Here is a 22,742-nt window from a genome sequence, read left to right as displayed (position 1 = left end):
GAGGAGTGGGCGTACTTTAGAATTCAGCAAAAGTGGACAAAAAGATTGATGAAGAGTGAGGAAAATAAAATATGCGGGTTAATTTGCAAGAAACGCAAAACTGACTATAAAAGCTTCTGTAAGTATATGAAAAGAGAAAAATGCACTGCAGAGATTCACCAAGGCTCCTTGGATAGCACCATCCAAATCCATTAGAAGACAGAGAGATGCAGGCGCAAAGTGAGAGAAGAGATGCAAGTGCACAGAGAGACGGATGCAGAGCGAGAGTGCGATGGACACAGACAAGCATATACTTGCACAGATACCTCCACTTGTCCTGCACTGAGGCACAAATAGTGGTAGCTGGAATTTGTGAATATTCCTAAGGCTTTGCTTCATAACCACTTATTATTGATATTGCTCAACCTTTCTCTTAAAGTCATAAATGATATAGGACAAAATCCCTTCAATATGATGAGAAAACGCTGTCCAAGCAGGCAAAGCTTTATCAAGAAGAATTTATTGTTGGAGCAAGTCAACGTATGCTGGGATTTCGCCAATATGCACTTGTATATCATTTAAACTGTAAACCTGTTAAACCTGATTTAATCATATCCTGACAACAGCTTTCAAAACCTTCAGGTGATGTACATCTTTGCCTGACAGTGTTGAACAGTGATTCTGGCACTTGTGTAATTATGGGAATAAATTTGGGAGATAATTTCTTCTGTGGATCTCCCTGATGATTTCCTGCTAAAGGAAGGTTTTTTTTCTCCCCACTCAAGGTCTGTTACCGTGTTCTGATGCAGTTATGTGGGCAGTATGGGCAGCCAGTGCTAGCTGTGAGAGTTCTGTTTGAGATGAAGAAAGCTGGGGTTCACCCCAATGCTATAACATATGGTTACTACAATAAGGTATGAGCCTCTACATGTTTACTGAGACTGTGTTGCTTTTTAATTGTAAATTATTCTTATTCTCTCACCTTTTTTTCTCTTACATTGCTTTTCCCAAGGCAACGAGAGGAAACATCTCAGTTTCTTCTCTGTCAAGTCCACTCTGTCAGAATCTTAGAAATTTCAATAAGATTACCTCTAATTCTTCAAACCCCCATGATTATAGATACAACCTCCTCATTCTGTTTTCATCCTCTGCCAGTGTTACTCTTCAGCAAGCTGCAAACACATTTAATAGGCCTAATGGGGGTAACATCATTCTGAATGCTCAGTATCTAATTGGTGAAACTATTGACACTGTGTTGTGAATGCTGCAAGCACTTCAGTTTGTGTTACAATATTAAAGGTCCAAACCAGTGTGACTACACATGTTAATCAATAGCATGCCTTTAAATTCTTTACTATTTTTGTAAAGCAGCTCATTTGTTAACATGAGTCTTGTAGAAGATCCTTACTTCAATGATTTATAGAAGAATGGAAACCCCAGCAGTCTCGAGGTTTTAGAATTCTGTTGATGCCTTGGATTGACAGCTGTGGTGGATCAGTTTACAAGTTGAGCCAGTGACTTGTATGATTGGTTTACAATTCAAAGTTCTGTGTCAAAATACAATAAATTCAGCAAAGTTTACTTCGACTAGATTCAGAGTATCTTGAGAAATTTTCCAGGTTATGCTCACTGGAAATCAATGTTTGACCCCTAAAAAGATAAATAAGAGAACTCAGAAAAATAAGAGCAGGTGAATGCCATTCTGCCCATTGACTCTTTACTATTCATTAGAATGGCTGAACTCCTGAAGGTCCTAACTCCCTTTCCTGTCTATCATTTCATTATCATTGATTTTCTTATCAATCAAAGATATCCAACTCACACTTGAATATTTTTAATGCTCTAGCCTCAACTGCTGTTTGGTGAATTCCAAAGACTAATGACCAACTGAGAAAAGATATTTCTCCACATGTCTGTTTCAAATGGAGGCATTTTTTTTTTAACTGTGCCCTTAGTTCTAGATTCCCAATGAAAGGAAACATCTCCTCAGTTTCTTCTCTGTCAAGTCCACTCTGTCAGAATCTTACAAATTTCAATAAGATTACCTCTAATTCTTCAAACCCCCATGATTATAGGTTCAACCTCCTCATCCTTTTTTCATTAAACGATCCCTGAGTGATCCCATTCTGTCCTGCTTCTCTGCAAGTGAAGCCTTCCCTTGCATAAGAAGACCAAAACTGTACACACTGCTCCAGATGCATTCTCTCCGATACCCCAGACAGTTGCATTTAGATATCCTTACTTTCATACTCTGTCCCTCGTAGTAAAGGCCAGCATTCATTTGTCTTTCTGATCACTTACTGGACTTGCTGTTTTGTGGCTCAAGTACCAAGGCCTTCTATAATGCAGAATTCTGCGGTAAATCCCTGTGGAGAGATGGTGGTTTAGTAGCCATGTCACTGCACAAGTAATCCAGTGTCACAGATTAATGTCCTAGGGAACAGTGCAAAACTCATCACACTACCCTGCTTTTTTCTGTACTCTAATAACTGAAATTACATTTTTAAATAACAAAGGCATTGCTTTTCCTCCATCTGATTTTTGTTTTGTTCCCCTCATTTCCTGAAGGCATTGCTTTAATAGAGTTTGTTTCCATGGAACTGACAACTGCACTTATTTTGACCAAGAATCTGTTCTTTGAGTATGAGTGTGGATTATAAATTGGTGGGCTATTCTATCCAAAAGAATGTTGAATCTAAGCTTGGTTTCTATTGTTCATTCATGCGCACAGTTTAGCTGAGGTTACTGCTTAAAAGCAATGGGAACAATAGTATGTTATTGCCCTATCCTGAGACCAAGAAAATACGGCTGACTTCATAAACCTTTACTGATTCTTGCCAATTGAGATTAGTTAATTCACATGGATCTGTATATTTTTCCCAATATGGATGATTGTACCCCTCATTTTTGATCTGTATAACCTCTTTCCCCATAATTTCCAGTTCTATCACTCAGAAATATATCATTTCTGGTCTATATCACTCTGAACCTCAACTGTGCATATATTTATTCATTGAGTAATTGTACTTACACTTTCTGTAGACAAGTAAGCTTTTGTTTAAATTCTGTTTTCACTGTTACTATATAAAATAAAAAATGATTTCAGAACTTAAAATTAAATAATTTTGCTGCACAACTTTATTGTATTTTATAAGATAATCATTTAAAATGAACCTGTTCGACTTCCACCTGTCAATGTTGGTCTGATTAAAGTTAATTGAACTTGCAGATCTATGATGCCATTGATCCAATGCAAGCTGAAGAGGATTGAGCTGTTTCATAGTCATTAATTATATAATGGAGCCTGAAAGCTACAGTACAACAATCTAGCTCTTTAGAATATAGTCAAATATTAGCATATGACAGAATGATAATGAGTCACAGCTTTATTCCTCAACCCCTTAATGTACATTTCAATGTTGATTTCAAAGGCAATGTTTTTAAGAGTTTCTGCCATTTTCTGTAAATTATATCATGCAATACTGGAACTGTTATAGAACTATTATAGTCAAATTACTGGTCCAATTCATCCACACCAACCAGACATCCCAATCTGCACAAGTACCAAGTGCCAGAACCTAGCCCATATTATTCAAACCTCTTTCTATTCATATACTTATCTGGGTGCCTTTTAAATGTAATTGTACCCGTCTCCACCACTTCCTCTGGCAGCTCATTCCATACATGCACCACCTTCTGCATGAAAAAGTTACCCCTCAGGTACTCCTTTAAATTTTTCCCCTCTCATCTATGATCTATTATCTCCCCTAGGGAAAAGACCTTGGCTATTCACCCTATCCAAGCCTCTCATGGTTTAATAAGCTTCTATTAGGTCACCCCTCCAGGGAAAAAAAACCCAGCTTATTCAACCTCTCCCCATAGCTCAAACCTTCTAGTCCTGGCAACATCCCTGTAAATCTTTTCTGCACCCTCTCAAGTTTAACAGCATCCTTCGTGTAGAAGGACAACCATAATTGTATGCAGTATTCCAAAAGTGACCTCACCAGTGCCCTGTGCAGCTACAACATGACATCCCAACTCCTATAATCATGTTATGACCAATGAAGGCAAATGTGTCAAATACAATCTTCGCATCCTGTCATTCTTTAATAACACCCTCTTCACATTAGAATTGTTCAGTGATACTGTAATTCATTCTGATGTCAGTGAATATTTTAGTCTGAAGTACCTTCACTCTTTTCCACAAAATCTCTGTACCAGGCTATTGACTCCATCCACCTCCTGGGTACTGACTCAGCTTGAACAAAACTCTTTGCAACTTTAACACCCAATTTGACCCTAATTCCATTGTACCTCTGTAACATGATTTACCTTAACTGATTTATGCCCTCTTGTAATTGAAATCTAAACCATGCCTGTAATTCCAGACTGGTCCAATTCTCTCCCATGTTCCATAAACATCAGCTCATCCAAAACGTTCTTTACCTATTGCATGCTAAGTGCTGTTCACCGACTGCCTCTCTCTTTACTGACCTATCTTTTCTCCTGGGAGCCAAGACTTCAGATTTAAAATTTTTCCATGCTTGTGTTTACATTTTCTTTCTGGCTTAATCCTTTTATCAATGTAATCATCTTCAGTCCTGCAAATCACCCCTTGCTCTTCCTTTTAGAGTCATAGAGATGTACAACATTGAAACAGAACCTTCGGTCCAACCAGTCCATGCCGACCAGATATCCCAACCCAATCTAGTCCCACCTGCCAGCACCCGACCCATATCCCTCTAAACCCTTCCTATTCATATACCCATCCAAATGCCTCTTAAATGCTGCAATTGTACCAGCCTCCTCTACATCCTTTGACAGCTCATTCCATATGTGTACCACCCTCTGTGTGAAGAAGTTGCCCCTTAGGTCTCTTTTTACATCTTTCCCCTCTCACCCTAAACCTATGCCCTCTTGTTCTGGACTCTCCAATCCCAGGGAAAAGACTTTATCTATTTATCCTATCCATGCCCCTCATAATTTTGTAAACCTGTATAAGGTCACCCTTCAGCCTCCAACGCTCCAGGGAAAGCAGCCCTAGCCTGTTCAGCCTCTCCCTATAGCTCAGATCCTCCAACCCTGGCAACATCCTTGTAAATCTTTTCTGAACCCTTTCAAGTTTCACAACATCTTTCCGATAGGAAGGAGACAGAATTGCTCGCAATATTCCAACACCGGCCTAACCAATGTCCTGGACAGCCGCAACATGTCCTCCCAACTCCTGTACTCAATACTCTGATCAATAACGGAAAGCATACCAAGCACCGCCCTCACTATCCTATCTACCTGTGACTCCACTTTCAAGGAGCTACGAACCTGCACTCCAAGGTCTCTTTGTTCAGCAACACTCCCTAGGACCTTACCATTAAATGTATAAGTCCTGCTAAGATTTGCTTTCCCAAAATGCAGCACCTCGCATTTATCTGAATTAAACTCCATCTGCCACTTCTCAGCCCATTGGCCCATCTGGTCCAGATCCTGTTGTAATCTGAGGTAACCCTCTTCACTGTCCACTACACCTCCAATTTTGGTGTAATCTGCAAACTTACTAACTGTACCTCTTATGCTTGCATCCAAATCATTTATGTAAATGACAAAAAGTAGAGGACCCAGCATCAATCCTTGTGGCACTCCACTGGTCAAAGGCCTCCAGTCTGAAAAACAACCCTCTGTCTTCTACCTTTGAGCCAGTTCTGTATCCAAATGGCTAGTTCTCCCTTTCTTCCCTGAGATCTAACCTTGTTAATCCTTTTGAGTTTGGTTTCATGTGCATTGACCATAATTCCACATCCCGAAGTTGACAGGTTGGACAGTGCACTTTGAGATTCCAGTACCAAGCCCTTCAATCTCTCGACCAACCTTTCTTCATTTAAAGTACCCTTAAAACCCACCTCTTTGACCAAGCTTTTGATCCCCATCCTAATAGCACCTCATTTGTCCTGACAGTTTTTTTTAAATTCCACTTGATGAAACACCTTGGGATGTTTTCTGATATCATTGGAAATTGTTTTGTTTTTAATATCATGAAAATGGGACTTTTTGTGAACATTAGTCCATCATATTTTACTTGTCATGCAACAAGCTTCTGTCATCTGGACTAGATGAGGATTCATTCACAATCAGGATTGACACAGGAGCTAGGGTTTCTGTAATTCCCGACTGACAATTACATTTCTTTACCTACAGCCTGAATAGCAAGTAAAATCTAACTTTACCAATATCCGGACAGTTTGATTTTATGCCCTCAAAAAGGAGCTTTTTCTTTTGGTTTTTTGCACTGGGCTAATAGTGGGCTGCATTTGATTTTCCACAGGCTGTTTTAGAGAGTACGTGGCCATCAAGCAACAGAGGCGGCTATTTTCTGTGGATGAAGATAAGGAATGTTGTGCTCGCAACAGCTCAGTTCCGCAGAGCTTTGAAAAGGGCCCCAGCAAACCCGCCACAAACTCCAGTGCTCTCAGGTAGGATTCAGGCAGTCTGTGTGATTCAGAAAGCACTTACTGTTCAGCTGATCCATGCAGAGACGCATTTAGTTGTAAAGCTGATAATTTCAGTAGATGTAGTCTTGAGAGTTGCAATATTTCCATATTATTCTAATTTTACTTAGGAGTTGAAGATGTTTTTAAGTCTTTATTTGGTTCAGAGTTATAATAAAACATGTAGGAAAACAGTGTTCAAATACTATATAAAATAGTCTTATTTTCTGAATTAAATTGGTTTACTGATAATTCCAAAAATATTTCAACTTAAATATAATAAGATGTAAAAACTCAGTGTTATATTTAAATGCTCTTGTTCCCTGCTATAAAAAATTAATGTTGCATAGAACAGGAATGTACTAAATATTAGTGTGGGCAGCAGGCCTTCTGCTGTCAGTGCCATACTTGAAAGCAACTAATTCAGTTAAAGCTGGGAGTCAAACTGACACATTTCTCTCATCAGATTACCTTTCTAAAACACACATTGCTGATCCATGAGGTGCAGAACCTCTGTGTTGATGCTTTTGTCTGAGATGGAACAGACAGATAGCATGTTCATGTGGACAGCACACACTAGGAAGAGTACAGATGTTTCACAGTCTGTAGTGTACAAGGTTGTGTGAAAAATATTTAATAAAGATATCATTGTCAGGTATAATTTCCTTATAGTTCAGTTTTGCTTTGAAGTTCTCATACTCTGCTTTTTTTTTCAGCTCATCTGTTACATATTTTTAATTGCTTTTCCTGTAACTAGAAATATTTTAATATTGTGTTAACATCTATGGGAATCTATTTCTGAAGACCAAAAATTCATTATCATCTTTTATTTCCATCACATATTTGTGTTTGGTCCACATTTATTGGGACTACTCTTTGTTATGCTACTGTCAGAAATGGAACATCAATAATGCTAGCTATGCCTGCTCTGCTCAGTGACAAACCTGAATCCCACACAATACAATATTCTGACAGGAAAATGTTTAGAGCTTTAGCAATTATCCTCTCCCCAGATTGATTTCCAGGTGAAGGTCATGTCCCTCTTAACTACAGATCACAAATTTCACAGATTTCCATCTAACACCATGGCAGTAACATAGGAGATTCAAATGCCATTTTGAAGAATGAATTAATGTTTCATCTCTGTTCTCATATATTTAATCAATTTAAGTGGAAATTAAACCTTGGAGCACTCTTGCAATCAGCATCTCTTCCATAATGAAGCCTTGGGAATCATTTGCTTTTCTTGGGGGGATCAAAAATCTTATTAAAAGGTGATTGATTTAATTGATATACTGTTGTGAAGAGCAATTATATTTAGCAGCTGGCGTGAACTGAAGTAATCTGATTAGAAGAATTTCATTTTGTTACCACAATAATGTTATTCAAATCAAGTATGTTGTTCCAATTTTCTGAACACTTGACCTCATTCATTCTTGTTGCAGAGGTGCCAGTGTTGGACTGGGGTGGACAAAGCTAAAAATCACACAACACCAGGTTATATGGAGGTACTAACTTTCAGAGCACTGCTCCTTCATTTGATAACTGTGGAACAGGATCAGAAGACATATAGCAAAAGATTGCAGTGTCATGTAACTGAAATGATAGATTGAACAAACCTAGATTGCTGTTAAGTCTTTCATCTTTTTGAGTGAGTTGCAGGTTTTGGTTAATTAATATGTTAATCCCAGAACTACTTTTAAGTCAAATTCTTGAGAAACTTGAGGTTTTATAAAAGCCAGGTGACATCTCAGCTCAGACAATATATTAAAGGTTAGAGTCTGTCTGTATCCCAATCTTGAGTCAGACTGGTTCTATCCAAAGTAGAAATTTATAAAATGTTATATGGATTGACTTCCTGCATTGTGTGCTTTTTGAGCAAAATTAGAATCTAACTGCAAATACAGTTCTGCAAACGCAAATCCACCCCATGGACTTACATATGCGTGTGCCTGCGCACGTAAGTGTGACGGAGTCTAAGCCTGTTAGGGGGTGTGGGTGTGGGGGTTGTATGTTAACGAGTTTTGAGAAGATTTGTAGCTCAGGTTGAGGTTCTGGGTGTAAGTTTGCTCACTGAGCTGGATGGTTAATTTTCAGGTGTTTTGTCACCATACTAGGTAACATCATCAGTGAGCCTCTGGATGAAGCACTTGTGGCATGGCCCACTTTCTATTTTGTGCTTGGGGTTCCTTGGGTTGGTGATGTCATTTCCTGTTATTTTTCTCAGGAAGTGGTACATGGGATCCAAGTCAATGCGTTTGTTGATAGAGTTCCGGTTGGAATGCCATGCTTCTAGAAATTCTCGTGCATGCCTCTATTTGGCTTGTCCTAGGATGGATGTGTTGTCCCAGTCGAAGTGGTGTCCTTCCTCATCTGTGTGTAAGGATACTAGTGAGAGTGGGGTGTATATGTGTGTGTCTGAGAGAGAGCACGAGTGTATGAGAGAGTGTCTGTGTGAGTGTGAGAGTATGTAAGGGTGTGTGTGAGAGAGAGTACAGTGGGGTCACCTGTAGTGTGACGTGAATGCAAGGTCCCTGTTGAGGCCATCCTCATGGGTGCCAGACTTGGCTATCAACCTCTCCTCGGCCATTGTGTGTTGGTGCATATCCCGAAGTCCGCCTTGGAGGATGGCCACTTGAAGATCCAAGGCCTAATGTCCCTGACCATTGAAATGTTCCCTGACTGAGAGGAAATATCCCTGTCTGGCAATTGTTGCTTGGTGTCCATTCATCCATTGTTGTAGCATCTACTTGGTCTCATCAATGTACTATGCAACAACACAGTGGCCGAGCAGAGGCTGATAGCCAAGTTCGCTACCCATAGGGATGGCTTCAACTGGGGCGTGGGCTCATACCACACTACAGGTAACCCCACTACACTATACACTCTCTCACACACACCCTTACACTCTCTCACGTTCACGCAGACCCTCTCTCTCAGACACACAAGCATACTCCCTTCACACTCAAGCGCAAACCCTTTCACAAGCTTATACTTCGTCATACTCAGGCACATAATCTACCAAATATACACACAGGCAATGCACGCACACACACACACACACACACACACTCTCTCTCTCTCTCTCTCTCTCTCTCTCACTCACTCACTCACTCACTCACTCACACTCTCTCTCACACACACACACACATACACACACACACACAAAAAATAAGTATGTGGGGTGAATTTATATTTGCAGATACATTCTATTTTTGCTGAAAAAGCTCACAACCTACAGGCAGTCAATCCATATAATATTTTATAAATTCCTACTTTGGACTTACAGCCAGTCTGACTCAAGATTGTGATGAGACTCTAAACTCACACCTTTAATACATTGTCTGACCTTTTTTTCATAAAACCTTGTGTTATCTCGAGAACGTGGCTTAAAATAAGTTCTGGGGTTTACATATTAATGAACTGAAACCTGCAACCCATTCTCAAAGATGAAACACTTAACATTTAGTTTTAATTGCATGACATTGTGATCTTTTGCTATAAATTCTGTGTCTTATGATCCTGCCCCTCTAGTTACTTGATGAAGGAGCAGTGCTCTGAAAGCTAGTACTTCCAAATAAACCTGTTGGACTATATTCTGGTGTTGTGTGATTTTAAACTTCAATCATTCTTGTAAGAGAGGTATTAATTAAAAAGAATACTCGAGTAAATCTTATTTCAGAATTTTGAAGAAGGTTCTTATGGAGGTGGATCCTTTAAAATCAATTGTAGTGATTCATTTATGTCTCAAAAAATTTAGCCAATAAGTCAATAACACTGATCATCCGATATACAAATTTGACTCCCTGTCTGAGTCAGCAATGCACGGCACAAGGAGTGAACTAATAGCCACAGTTACTATTTTGATTGCAGTGTGACAAGTTTTGATACTGTCTTATGGGTTAATAGTATGTTACACCTTTAGTCACTGGAATCGCCAGAATAGTTGTGGCTTGTGTCACTTGTTATTCAAACATGGAGCTGTAACTTTAGAAGACATAGGGAGTGAACTGACTTGAGAGAATTACCTGGTTCCGAGCAACGTTTTCTAATCTGAAAACAAAAAATGCTGGAGATCACAGCGGGTCAAGCAGAATCCATGGGGAGAAAGCAAGCTAATGTTTTGAATCTAGATGACTCTTCATTAGAGCTGAAGTGAAGTGTAGAGGGGGCAATGTTTATGCAATGGTTTTTGTTTGGGGTTGAGGGAGCGGTGGCACAAGCATGTCGACGATCTTCCTGTAGCCGGTCATTTTAACACACTGTCCTGCTCACATGCCCACTTGTCTGTCCTTGGCATGCTGCAATGTTCCAGCGAATCACATTGCAAACTGGAGGAACAACATCTCATCTTCAAACTAGACAGATTACAACCTTCTGGGCTCAATATTGAGTTGAGCACCTTCCAATTATGAAGTCATTTCTTCCTTTTCTTTTAGTCTTGCTTGTTCCATTCTCTGTCTCCTCCTCCTCTTTTCACCCCCACCTCCCCCGGTGGAACTGTCTGTTTTTTCCGGTCTGTTAGTTAGACCCACATTTCTCATATTCTGATCACTTAATATGCATTACCAACATCCTTTCTCCCCAGCACTCCACTCCCACCACCTAACCATGGCATAAATGCTGTCCTCTCCGCACTTCACTTCAGCTCTGATGAAGAGTCACCTAAACTCAACATTAGCTTGCTTTCTGACCATGAATGCTGCCTGACCTGCTGTGATCTCCAGCATTTTGGTTTTCAGCTCGAATTCCAGCATCTGCAGTAACTTGCTCCTGACTTGTTCTAATCTATTCTGTTCTCTAAGCAGATGGCAGTGACTTGGATGCTGTTAGCCACGGCAGCATGGATAGCTCTAATGACACTAGCACTGCGGAACAACCCCAATTCAACTCCGAGCTAATGAAAGTAGATTCCACTGATGATAGATCTAGTACAGGTACATTTGACAGTGTCACCAATTTCTGTCAACTCAAACTTCTCTTATCTTTTGTTTTATTCATTGCTTTTTGCTGTCCCCTATTCTCTGTGTCTATTTGGGGTCATCTTGTATCCATTGTCTGTGTTTTTGATTTCCTCATTATCATGATGACCTCTTCCCTTCCATGTTTTACTTTAATCCACCATCTTGCCCTATCCCTACACACATGTTCTCTGCATGCAGCTAGGCTTGGCTCTAGCTTGAGCTATGGATATGACAGTCAGGATTCCTTGTATGAAAGAGTGCCGTTTCTCTCTCTCTGGATTTCCTCCGAACTGATGGATGATCGTATGTATTCAGGTAATTGTCTAATGTCCATGTGTTTTTCTTTCTGCTGTTCTTTCATGTTTCACTTCTAATTAATTTCCTCAACTTTTAGCTTACTTTTTGCTGTTGTTCCTTTTGCTATTTTCTCTAAATGTGATTCGTATATGAAAAAAATTGCATGTTTTCTTTCCATCCTAGAGTGGAGTAATATTTAGACTAGCCCTAGGTAGCACTCCAGTAAAATACACTGACAGTGCAAGATACACTTTGCTTCATGTTAGCAAATTGAATGCTATAAGTGATAAAATATTCACAAGGTATCACACTCAGACATGCAGTTAGAGTTCATCTCAGTCACCAAACACAAATTATCCAAAGTGATTTTCCAGTCTTGTTTTTCCTCAAATAAAGGGAAAATACTGTATATGCTGGTAATGTAAAACAAACAGGATGTTGGAGAAACTCAGCAAATCTGGCAATGTCTATTGAGAAGGAAACAGAATTGAGATATAGATTCCAGTATGATTCTTCAGAACTTGTTTTTCTTTCCAGTGTCCGTTATGCAGAAGGGGATGTTACATCCACTTAGATAAATGTGTACTTGGGGGTGAAACACTATTGCAGGTCATGGTCTTAAGCCCTCAGTACAGTGGTTTGGTATGTGAATCAGTGTTGGAAATTTGTCAGTGCAATTCAGAGCTAGCGTTCTTTTAGTTTCATAAGTGCATGTGCCATTGTGTTCAGTTGTTAACTGAACAATTTACTGCTGATAATTTGTATTGCTAAAATTACATATTTCAATACATTTATAGTACAATTTGCATAGATGATGTGTTGCAGATTGTTTTGCTTAAATAAACCACATTATAGAAAGTTACAAGAATTAAAAATTGGTACAAAGGCATTTGTAGGTACACTTGTTTCTCTATTTTCTGAAAGGTCATGAGTCACTTGCAGGATTATTTGCTTTGGATGATTGATTGTAGTTACTGTAAAAATGCAAAATATGATGGAACAAATTTCTGAACAAACATTTCAGAATGCATGTTTGATCTTGCTCTGTGTATGTAACTTGCCCTTAATTCACACTCCATTAATTTGAGCAACAACTCTTGAGTAAACATTAAAATAAGTCCAAATTAGTTGCTGTTTTCTGCATTTAAAAACACTCCATGCGAAGTTCATGTTTGCCAGTAATAGCTTTCATCTGCTTGCTTAAAGCCCCTGAACAACTTTTTTGATGTAACCTATTTTTCTAATCAACCTGTTCAAAGATGTTATTACATAGCTATGGAGCAGGTGGGATTGAATCTAGGCCTCATTTCAGGGAAAGGGACACTACCACTGCACCACAGAGGCCTCCCGCACCTCATTTTCAAGTTTTGAGTTTGTACCATTAGATAGTTCTGAACTGCTTACTGATCATCCACTAATTAAAGTAGTTGCTTTGGAGTACTGACATGGGGTCATAGAGATGTACAGCATGGAAACAGACTCTTTGGTCCAACTAGTCCATGCCGACCAGATATCCCAACCTAATGTAGTCCCATTTGCCAGCACCCAGCCCATATCCCTCCAAACCCTTTCTATTCATATACCCATCCAAATGCCTCTTAAATGTTGCAGTTGTACCAACCTCCATGACTTCCTCTGGCAGCTCATTCCATGCACGTACCACTCTCTGTGTGAAAAAGTTGCCCTGTAGGCCTCTTGTATACCTTTCCCTTCTCACCCTAAACCTATGCCCTCTAGTTCTGGACTCCCCCACCCCAGGGAAAAGACTTTGCCTATTTACCCTATCCATGCCCCTCATAATTTTGAAAACCTCTATAAGGTCACTCCTCAGCCTCCAACATCTAGGGAAAACAGCCCCAGCCAGTTTAGCCTCTCGCTATAGCTCAAATCCTCCAACCCTGGCAAAATCTTTGTAAACCTTTTATTAGCCTTTTCAAGTTTCACAACATCTTTCTGGTAGGAAGGAGACCAGAATTGCACGCAATATTCCAAGTGGCCTAACCAATGTCCTATACGGCCGCAACATGACCTCCTAACTCCTGTACTCTGATCAATAACGGAAAGCATACCAAACGCCTTCTTCACTATCCTATCTACCTGTGACTCCACTTTCAAGGAGCTATGAACCTGCAATCCAAGGTCTCTTTGTTCAGCAACGCTCCCTAGGACCTTACCATTAAGTGTATAAGTCCTGCTAAGATTTGCTTTCCCAAAATATAGCACCTCGCATTTATCTGAATTAAAGTCCATCTGTCACTTCTCAGCCCATTGGCCCATCTGGTCCAGAACCTGTTGTAACCTGAGGTAGCCCTAAGATTTAGATTACTTACAGTGTGGAAACAGGCGCTTCGGCCCAACAAGTCCACACCGACCCGCCGAAGCGCAACCCACCCATACCCCTACATTTACCCCTTACCTAACACTACGGGCAATTTAGCACGGCCAATTCACCTGACCCGCACATCTTTGGATTGTGGGAGGAAACCGGAACACCCGGAGGAAACCCACGCAGACACGGGGAGAACGTGCAAACTCCACACAGTCAGTCGCCTGAGTCGGGAACTGAACCCGGGTCTCAGGCGCTGTGAGACAGCAGTGCTAACCCCTGTGCCACCCTCTTTGCTATCCTCTACGCCTCCAATTTTGGTGTCATCTGCAAACTTACTAACTGTACCTCTTATGCTCGCATCCAAATCATTTATGTAAATGACAAAAGGTAGGGGACCCAGCACCGATTCTGGTGGCACTCTACTGGTCACAGGCCTCCAGTCTGAAAAACAACCCTCCACCACCACCCTCTGTCTTCTACCTTTGTATCCAAATGGCTAGTAGAACATAGAACAGTACAGCACAGAACAGGCCCTTCAGCCCACGATGTTGTGCCGACCACTGATCCTCATGTATGCACCCTCACATTTCTGTGACCATATGCATGTCCAGTAGTCTCTTACATGTCCCCAATGACCTTGCTTCCACAACTGCTGCTGGCAATGCATTCCATGCTCTCTCAACTCTCTGTGTAAAGAAGCCGCCATCCCCTCTATACTTTCCTCCAACCAGCTTAAAACTATGACCCCTCGTGTTAGTCATTTCTGCCCTTGGAAATAGTCTCTGGCTATTGACGCCTCTCATTATCTTGTATACCTCAATTAGGTCCCCTCTCCTCCTCCTTTTCTCCAATGAAAAAGGTCCGAGCTCAGTCAACCTCTCTTCATAAGATAGTTCTCCAGTCCAGGCAGCATCCTGGTAAACCTCCTCTGAACCCTCTCCAAAGCATCCACATCTTTCCTATAATAGGGCGATCAGAACTGGACACAGTATTCCAAGTGTGGTCTAACCAAAGTTTTATAGAGCTGCAACAAGATCTCATGATTCTTAAACTCAATCCCCCTGTTAATGAAAGCCAAAACACCATATGCTTTCTTAACAACCCTGTCCACTTGGGTGGCCATTTTAAGGGATCTATGTACCTGCACACCAAGGTCCCTTTGTTCCTCCACACTGCCAAGAATCCTATCCTTAATCCTGTACTCAGCTTTCAAATTCAACCTTCCAAAATGCATCACTTCGCATTTATCCAGGTTGAACCCCATCTGCCTCCTTTCAGCCCATCTCTGCATCTTGTCAATGTCCCGCTGCAACCTACAACAGCCCTCTATACTGTCAACAACAGCTCCAACCTTTCTGTCATCTGCAAACCTGCTGACCTATCCTTCAATCACCTCATCAGTGTCATTAATAAAAATTACAAACAGTAGAGGCCCAAGGACAGAGCCCCGTGGAACACCACTCACCACAGACTTCCAGGCAGAATATTTTCCTTCTACTACCACTCGCTGTCTTCTGTGGGCCAGTCAATTCTGTATCCAGATAGCTATGTTCCCCTGTATCCCATTCCTCCTGACCTTCTGAATGAGCCTACCATGGGGAATCTGATCAAATGCGTTGCTGAAGTCCATATACACCACATCCACAGCTCGCCCTTATCAACTTTTCTAGTCACATCCTCAAAGAACTCGATAAGGTTTGTGAGGCATGACCTGCCCCTCACAAAACCGTGGTGACTGCATTTAATCAAGCCATGCTCTTCCAGATGGTCACAAATCCTATCCCTCAGAATCCTTTCTAACACCTTGCAGATGACAGACGTGAGACTCACTGGTCTGTAATTGCCGGGGATTTCCCTATTTCCTTTCTTGAAGAGAGGAATTACATTTGCCTGTCTCCAGTCCTCAGGTACGACTCCAGTGGAGAGCGAGGATGCAAAGATCTTCGCAAGTGGCGAAGCAATTGCATTTCTCATTTCCCAAAGCAGCTGAGGGCAAATCTAGTCCAGGCCTGGCGACTTTTTAATCTTAATGTTTGACAAAATGTTCAGCACATCAGCTTCCTCTATCTCTATCCATTCCAGCATGCACACCTGCTCTTCAAAGGTTTCATTCACTACAAAGTTTGTTTCTTTCATAAAGATAGAAGCAAAAAATTCATTTAGGGCTTCCCCTACCACCTCAGACTCCACACACAAATTCCCTATGCTATTCCTGATCAGCTGCAAATGTGTTGCTGGTCAAAGCACAGCAGGTTAGGCAGCATCTCAGGAATAGAGAATTCGACGTTTCGAGCATATATTCCTGATGAAGGGCTTATGCTCGAAACGTCAAATTCTCTATTCCTGAGATGCTGCCTAACCTGCTGTGCTTTGACCAGCAACACATTTGCAGCTGTGATCTCCAGCATCTGCAGACCTCATGTTTTACTCGAAGATTTATTCCTGATCAGCCCTACTCTTTCTTTGACCATTCTCTTATTCCTCACATAAATGTAAAATGCCTTTGTGTTCTCCCTAATCCGTTCTGCCAAGCCTTTCTCATGCCCCCTCCTGGCTCTCCTCAGACCATTTTTGAGCTCCTTCCTTGCCTGCCTGTAATCCTCTAGAGCTGAGCCTGACCCTAGCTTCCTCCACCTTATGTAAGCTACCTTTTTCCTTTTGACGAGAAGTTCCACCTCTCTCGTCATCCCAAGGTTCCTTTATCTTACCACTTCTTGCCTGTCTCAGAGGTACATATTTATTCATCACTTGCAACAACTGTTCCTTACAGTCTCCACATGTCTATAGTGTCTTTACCATGGAACAATTGCTCTCAATCCATGCTTCCTAACTCATGTGTAATCGCATAATAGTTTCCTCTTCCCCAATTAAATATCCTCCCATTTTGCCTAATCCTCTCCTTCCCCATAGCTATGTAGAATGTGAGGCAGTTGTGGTCACTATCACCAAAATGCTCTCCCAGCACAGAATCTGATACCTGCCCCGGCTCGTTTCCAAGCACCAAGTCTAGAATGGTCTTTCCCCTCGTCGGCTTGTCAACGTACTGAGTTAGGAAACCCTCCTGAACACACCAAAACGGCTCCATTCAAATCTTCTGCTCGAAGGAGATTCCAATCAATATTGGCAAAGTTAAAGTCACCCATTACAACAACCCTACTACATCCACATTTTTCCAAAATCTGCCGACTTATGCTTTCTTCAATCTCCCTGCTGCTATTGGGGGGCCTATAGTAAACCCCTAACTAGGTGACGGCTCCCTTGCTGTTCCTAATTTCCACCCATACTGACTCGGTAGGCAGATCTTCCTCGATAATGGAAGCTTCTGTAGCTGTAATACCCTCTCTGATTAGTAGTGCTACACCCGCTCCTCTTCTCCCCACCCCCATTTCTTTTTAAATGCTCTAAACCCTGAAACATCCAGCAACCATTCCTGCTCCTGAGAAACCCATGTTTCTGTTATGGCCACAACATCATAGCACCAGGTACTGATCCATGCTCTAAGTTCATCACTTTTATTCCTGATACTCCTTGCATTAAAGCAAACACGCTTTAACTGATCCCTTGGTTCCTTCCCACAAGCTGGTCTCCCTCTTGCTATTGCCTCATCTGCATCAACTCCCACCTCCGGTATACAGCTCAGGTTCCCACCCCCCTGCCATACTAGTTTAAACCCTCTCGAACTACTCGAGTAAACCTTCCATCCAGGACGTTGGTCCCCTTCCAGTTCAGATGCAACCCATCCTCCTTGTACAGGTCCCACCTTCCCCAGAAGACATCCCAATTATCTACATATCTGAAGCCCTCCCTCCTACACCAGCTGCGCAGCTACGTATTAAGCTGCGCCCGCTCCCTGTTCCTCACCTCGCTATCTCGTGGCACCGGTAGTAAACTAGAGAACACTACTCTGTTCGTCATGCTTTGCAGCTTCCATCCTAACTCCCTGAAGTCACTTTTTATATCCTCGATCCTTTTCCTGGCTAAATCATTAGTGCCAATATGTAACACGATTCCTGGCTGTTCGCCCTCCCTTTTTAGAACCTTATACACCCAATCGGAGACATCCCGGACTGTGGCACCAGGGAGGCAACATGCCTTCTGCGAATCCGATCCTCACCACAAAATTTCCTGTCGATTCCCCTATCGAGTCCCCTACCATGAGTACTTTTCTATTCTGCCCCCCTTCCCTTCTTTGCCACAGTGTCAGGCTCAGTGCCAGAGAACTGACTGCTATGGCTTTCCTCTGGTAGGTCATTCCCCCCCAGCAGTATCCAAAACAGTGTACTTATTGCTGAGGGGAATGTCCCTAGGGGATCTCTGCACTGTCTGTCTGTCCCCTTTCCTCCCCCGAACTGTAACCCATCTATCCTTGTCCTGAGCCTAGGAGTGACCAACTCCCGGTAACTCCTCTCAATTACCCCCTCAGCCTCCCAAATGGTCTCCCTGTATTCCGTGAGATCTAACCTTGCTAATCAGTCTCCCAAGGGGAACCTTGTCAAATGCCTTACTGAAGTCCATATAGATCACACCTACCACTCTGCCCTCATCAATCCTCTTTGTTACTTCCTCAAAAAACTAATCAAGTTTTTGAGACATGATTTCCCACTCACTAAGCCATATTGAATATCCCTAATCAGTCCTTGCTTTCCAAATACATGTACATCCTATCCCTCAGGATTCCCTCCAACAACTTGCCCACCACCAACGTCAGGCTCACTGGTACATAGCTCTCTGGCTTGTCCTTACCACCCTTCTTAAATAGTGGCACCACATTAGCAAACCTCCAGTCTTCCGGCACCTCACCTATGGCTATCGATGATACAAATACCTCAGCAAGAGGCCCAGCAATTACTTTTCTAGCTTCCCACAGAGTTTTAGGTTACACCTGATCAGGTCCTGGGGATTTATCCACTTTTATGCATTTCAAGACATCCAGCACTTCCTCCTCTGTAGTATGGACATTTTGCAAAATGTCACCACCTATTTCCCTACAGCCTATAGCTTCCATACCCTTTTCCACAGTAAATACTGATGCAAAATACTCATTTAGTATCTTCCCCATTTCTGCAGCTCCACACAAAGGCTGCCTTGCTGATCTCTCCCTAGTTACACTTGGCCCATATCCCTTGAAACCCTTCCTATTCATATACCCAGATGTCTTTTAAATGTTGCAATTGTACCAGTCTCCACCACTTCCTCTGGCAGCTCATTCTATACACGCACCATCATCTGCATGAAAATGTTGTCCCTTTTGTATCTTTCCCCTCTCACCCTAAGTCTATGCTGTCTAGTTCTGGATATTTTAAATAATCTTCCTTCATCAGGCTTTTTTGGCAAATAGAGGAAGTTGGATGTAATTTGTGTCTAGCTTGTCATGGCAAGTATCTGAAAGTTCAACTGAGAGATCTGGAAGCAGATCCAGCCCCTCCAATACAGTAAGGAGTCTGGTGCTGACATGGTGCCTCCTAGTGGTTTGTTTGAGGCATTACATGAAAGCAAATTCCTCAAGCCATTGATCAACATTGTGCAACAGAGAGAAATGAAGGGAATGAATATCAGAAATTACTATTTATTTTGCATTTTGACATGAGATGGTAGTTTACCATAAGAATTATTCATGTGGAGGAGTGTAGGTAAATTGCTCAAAGTCAAGCTGATGACAATCCAGGATCATGTACAATCTCTTGGTTGAGTATAGCTGAGGAAAGACACAATTTGTCAAAGCTTTTCATCTTGCACTCATCAAGACATTTACAAGAATCCCACTGTGAAGGGGAGCAGCATGTTATCCCATAGGAGAAGTGAGTGTCAGCTGGTTGGTGATTGAACTCTATTGTCATGAAGAATGCATCAGTTAATGATGTTAAAAATCACACAACTCCAGATTGTAGACTAACAGGTTTATTTGGAAGTTCTAGCTTTCAGAGCGCTGCAGTTAATGATGGTTGACCATTAACTGCAAAGCATTGGTTATATTTAAACCAGACATTGCTTACATTGCTCATCAGGTATAACTCAATATTACAACTGTAGTAGTTTTTATTCAAAATGATCATTCTTTGTTTAATGTAAAATGCACAAATGTCAGTACATCTCTTAAAGAGCCAGTCCACAGTTCTATCCACTGTATTTGGTTACTCTGACTGAAAGTGATATGGATTCAAGTTGAATTCCTGCTTATTGTAGACCTAAATAATGTAAAATGATCACTCACCCAGAAAGAAGTTCTATCAATATGTTCTTTCAGCTTAGTGCTGAATTTGGAAGGTACATGGACCTAGCTACCAGAACTCCCACATCATACACCTCATTTCCAAATACTGTATCAGCTGGACATTCCACATTCAGGTTTCGTCACATTCAAATATTGACTGAGCTTACTGTTCTTCACCTGCCTGTCACCTTCTACCAACCATTTCATTCAGGTGGGAAGAAAACCAAAACGTCTTACTTCAAACATGTATCACAGCGTAATATTCAGTAACTGGACAATCCCATGCTAGCCTCAGACAAAAGATGCAGTTAGCTAAACATAACACTTTGGAGAATGAAGCAGTATACTTTTCAGTTACAAAATAAAACTTGTTCGATATTTAAAAAGTATATATTTTAAAAAGCTCTTATCAGTCCCTAACTGCCATGTATTTGTTTTTCCTAAGGTGGGCAGTCAGATCTTGGATATAACTCCTTATCAAAAGAAGAGGTTAGACGAGGAGACATGTCTTCAGCGCATGGATCTGAGCAGTCTGCAATGGGGCAACCAAAGGATAAGGATGGGAAAAAAGAGAGTGACTCCAGTTCATGTACATTTCCCCCCTCTACTTGTAGTTTCTACATATTTGTAAAGAGAACTGTTGTGTGTGACAGTCTGAAAGAAAACAGCATGAAAGCTGTTTCTAGTCTACATTTTGTGTAGGCAGATGGGTACTTACTAATATCATTTTGTGAAGTTCATGCAGAAATGTGATTGAAATATCTGAACTTTATGAACATTGGAAAGGTGCAGTAGATGCACAGAAATGTAAGAAAAGTAATACTGAAATGATTCCTTGAAACATGTGTAAGAATGAGAAGAGAAAGCTTCAATAAATGTCAGTCTCTCCGACTGCATCAGAGATAACTGCCCAGACAAAACCTACTTTAGTTTGTATTTCAGAGTAGCTTGGCATCCAGGAACTTTGCAGAGGACAGTCAAATAGAAAATCATTAGCTTGATTAAAGTATTCAGATTGTTCCTGCTTTCCTGAGAGTGATCCGAGGCAATAATCAAATTTAGTTTATTTGACACTAGAAAACACAAAATTGTAATTTGAGAGTTTGAGAACTTAAACTTCAAAGTTAGATTACAACATTCAGACTGCTCCAAATTATCATTTGATCTTGATAATCTGTTTTGACTTAACTCAGTTGATTTAAGTATATCTGCTCACCACAAATAACCTGCTTTTTGTTAAGGTGTAAACATGGTCATTTGGTTGTTGGAGCCTTGTTTGGTAAAAGATGAAGTATAACTGGATCTTGCAGCCCATAAGGTTCCCTGGGCTGTGCTACTGTTGCTGATTTAAGCTTGGTGACAGTAAGGTCACTTCAGTTGACTTTCGTTCCCCTGGGGTAGAGAAGGTAAAAAAAGGTCTGGATCACTATCCACTTAACACCTGTTGGAAGCAGGCATTTACAAACATGGTTGATTTCCAAATTGGGAAATGGTCAACTAAGATGGACTGAATGCAGAATGTTTGCCTAAAAAGTATGTGGTAAACAATCTGTATTGCCACAGGCTCTCAGGAAGGATTAATAACTCGAGAGGAAGAAAACAAGGGAAGAAAATTAGCCTAAAAAGATACATTTATCAATGCAGTGCAACAATTTAAATCACATATTTCTTACATTGCTTATAGTGTCTGAGAATGAAAGTGCAAAGGGCAGTGGAGATTGCCTATCCCAGTTGGATTTTCAAGGAAGCAGAAATGACTTAACATCTGTGACCAGCATCGTAAAGATGAACTGCAGCTTTGAAGCCACCAGTCCAAACAAGACCAATGTGGAAAACAGTGGTTTGTAATCTTAAAGCATGTTTCATGACTAAGAGTTAAATTGAAGAATTATCTTTCCTATACTTTAATGTTTTAAATTCTTCAATAGTTAGATACTACCTTGCACCAACAGATGAAAGATTTAATTGTGTGTAAAAGTGTTTTAAGTTAAAGCATTACTCTGGTGATTTGTGTATATGGAGATTATAAAGGATATTAAGGGAACAATCTCCATCTAATTTAACTTTTTGTAGTGATTTTTCTTTGGAACACCCTCAGGCTGGTTTTGCTGGGTGGTAAAACCATCCAAAACCATTTCATTCATCTTTGGAATCAGATACTGTACACTTCAGACCTGGCAGAAAAAGCATCTTGCCTGTCTGTATTCTCCAAGGAACATGAAAGAACTGAGGCACGATATGAGTCAGCATAACATGGAGAGGCGATAGCCTAGTGGTATTATCACTGGGCTGTTAATCCAGAGACCCTGGTAATGTTCTGGGGGGCCAAGTTCAAATTCTGTTACAGTAGATGGTGGATTTGTATTCAGTAAAATATCTGGAATTAAGAATCCAAAGATGACCATAACTCCATTGTCATAGAGTCATACAGCGTGGAAACAGACCCTTCAGTCCACTCATACCACGTTTCCAAAGTGAACTCG

The 22,742-nt window shown here is 41.1% G+C and overlaps 1 protein-coding gene across 3 annotated transcripts in view; it reads left to right on the top strand.

Moving 5' to 3' along the window:
- The window catches only part of dennd4a (DENN/MADD domain containing 4A), a 154,029-nt gene that overhangs the window by 105,433 nt on the left and 25,854 nt on the right, over nucleotides 1-22,742 (top strand). For all 3 annotated transcript variants that reach the window (XM_060853248.1, XM_060853247.1, XM_060853249.1), the window contains exons 17-21: nucleotides 765-893; nucleotides 6,296-6,443; nucleotides 11,267-11,395; nucleotides 20,705-20,848; nucleotides 21,944-22,099. In XM_060853248.1, coding sequence (XP_060709231.1) covers nucleotides 765-893; nucleotides 6,296-6,443; nucleotides 11,267-11,395; nucleotides 20,705-20,848; nucleotides 21,944-22,099 — 706 coding nt within the window. The remainder of the gene's footprint in view (nucleotides 1-764; nucleotides 894-6,295; nucleotides 6,444-11,266; nucleotides 11,396-20,704; nucleotides 20,849-21,943; nucleotides 22,100-22,742) is intronic.

This window comes from Hemiscyllium ocellatum, chromosome 39 (assembly GCF_020745735.1).
Source record: "Hemiscyllium ocellatum isolate sHemOce1 chromosome 39, sHemOce1.pat.X.cur, whole genome shotgun sequence".
Lineage (NCBI taxonomy): Eukaryota > Metazoa > Chordata > Chondrichthyes > Orectolobiformes > Hemiscylliidae > Hemiscyllium > Hemiscyllium ocellatum.
This window is presented reverse-complemented; position numbering and strand designations above follow the sequence as displayed.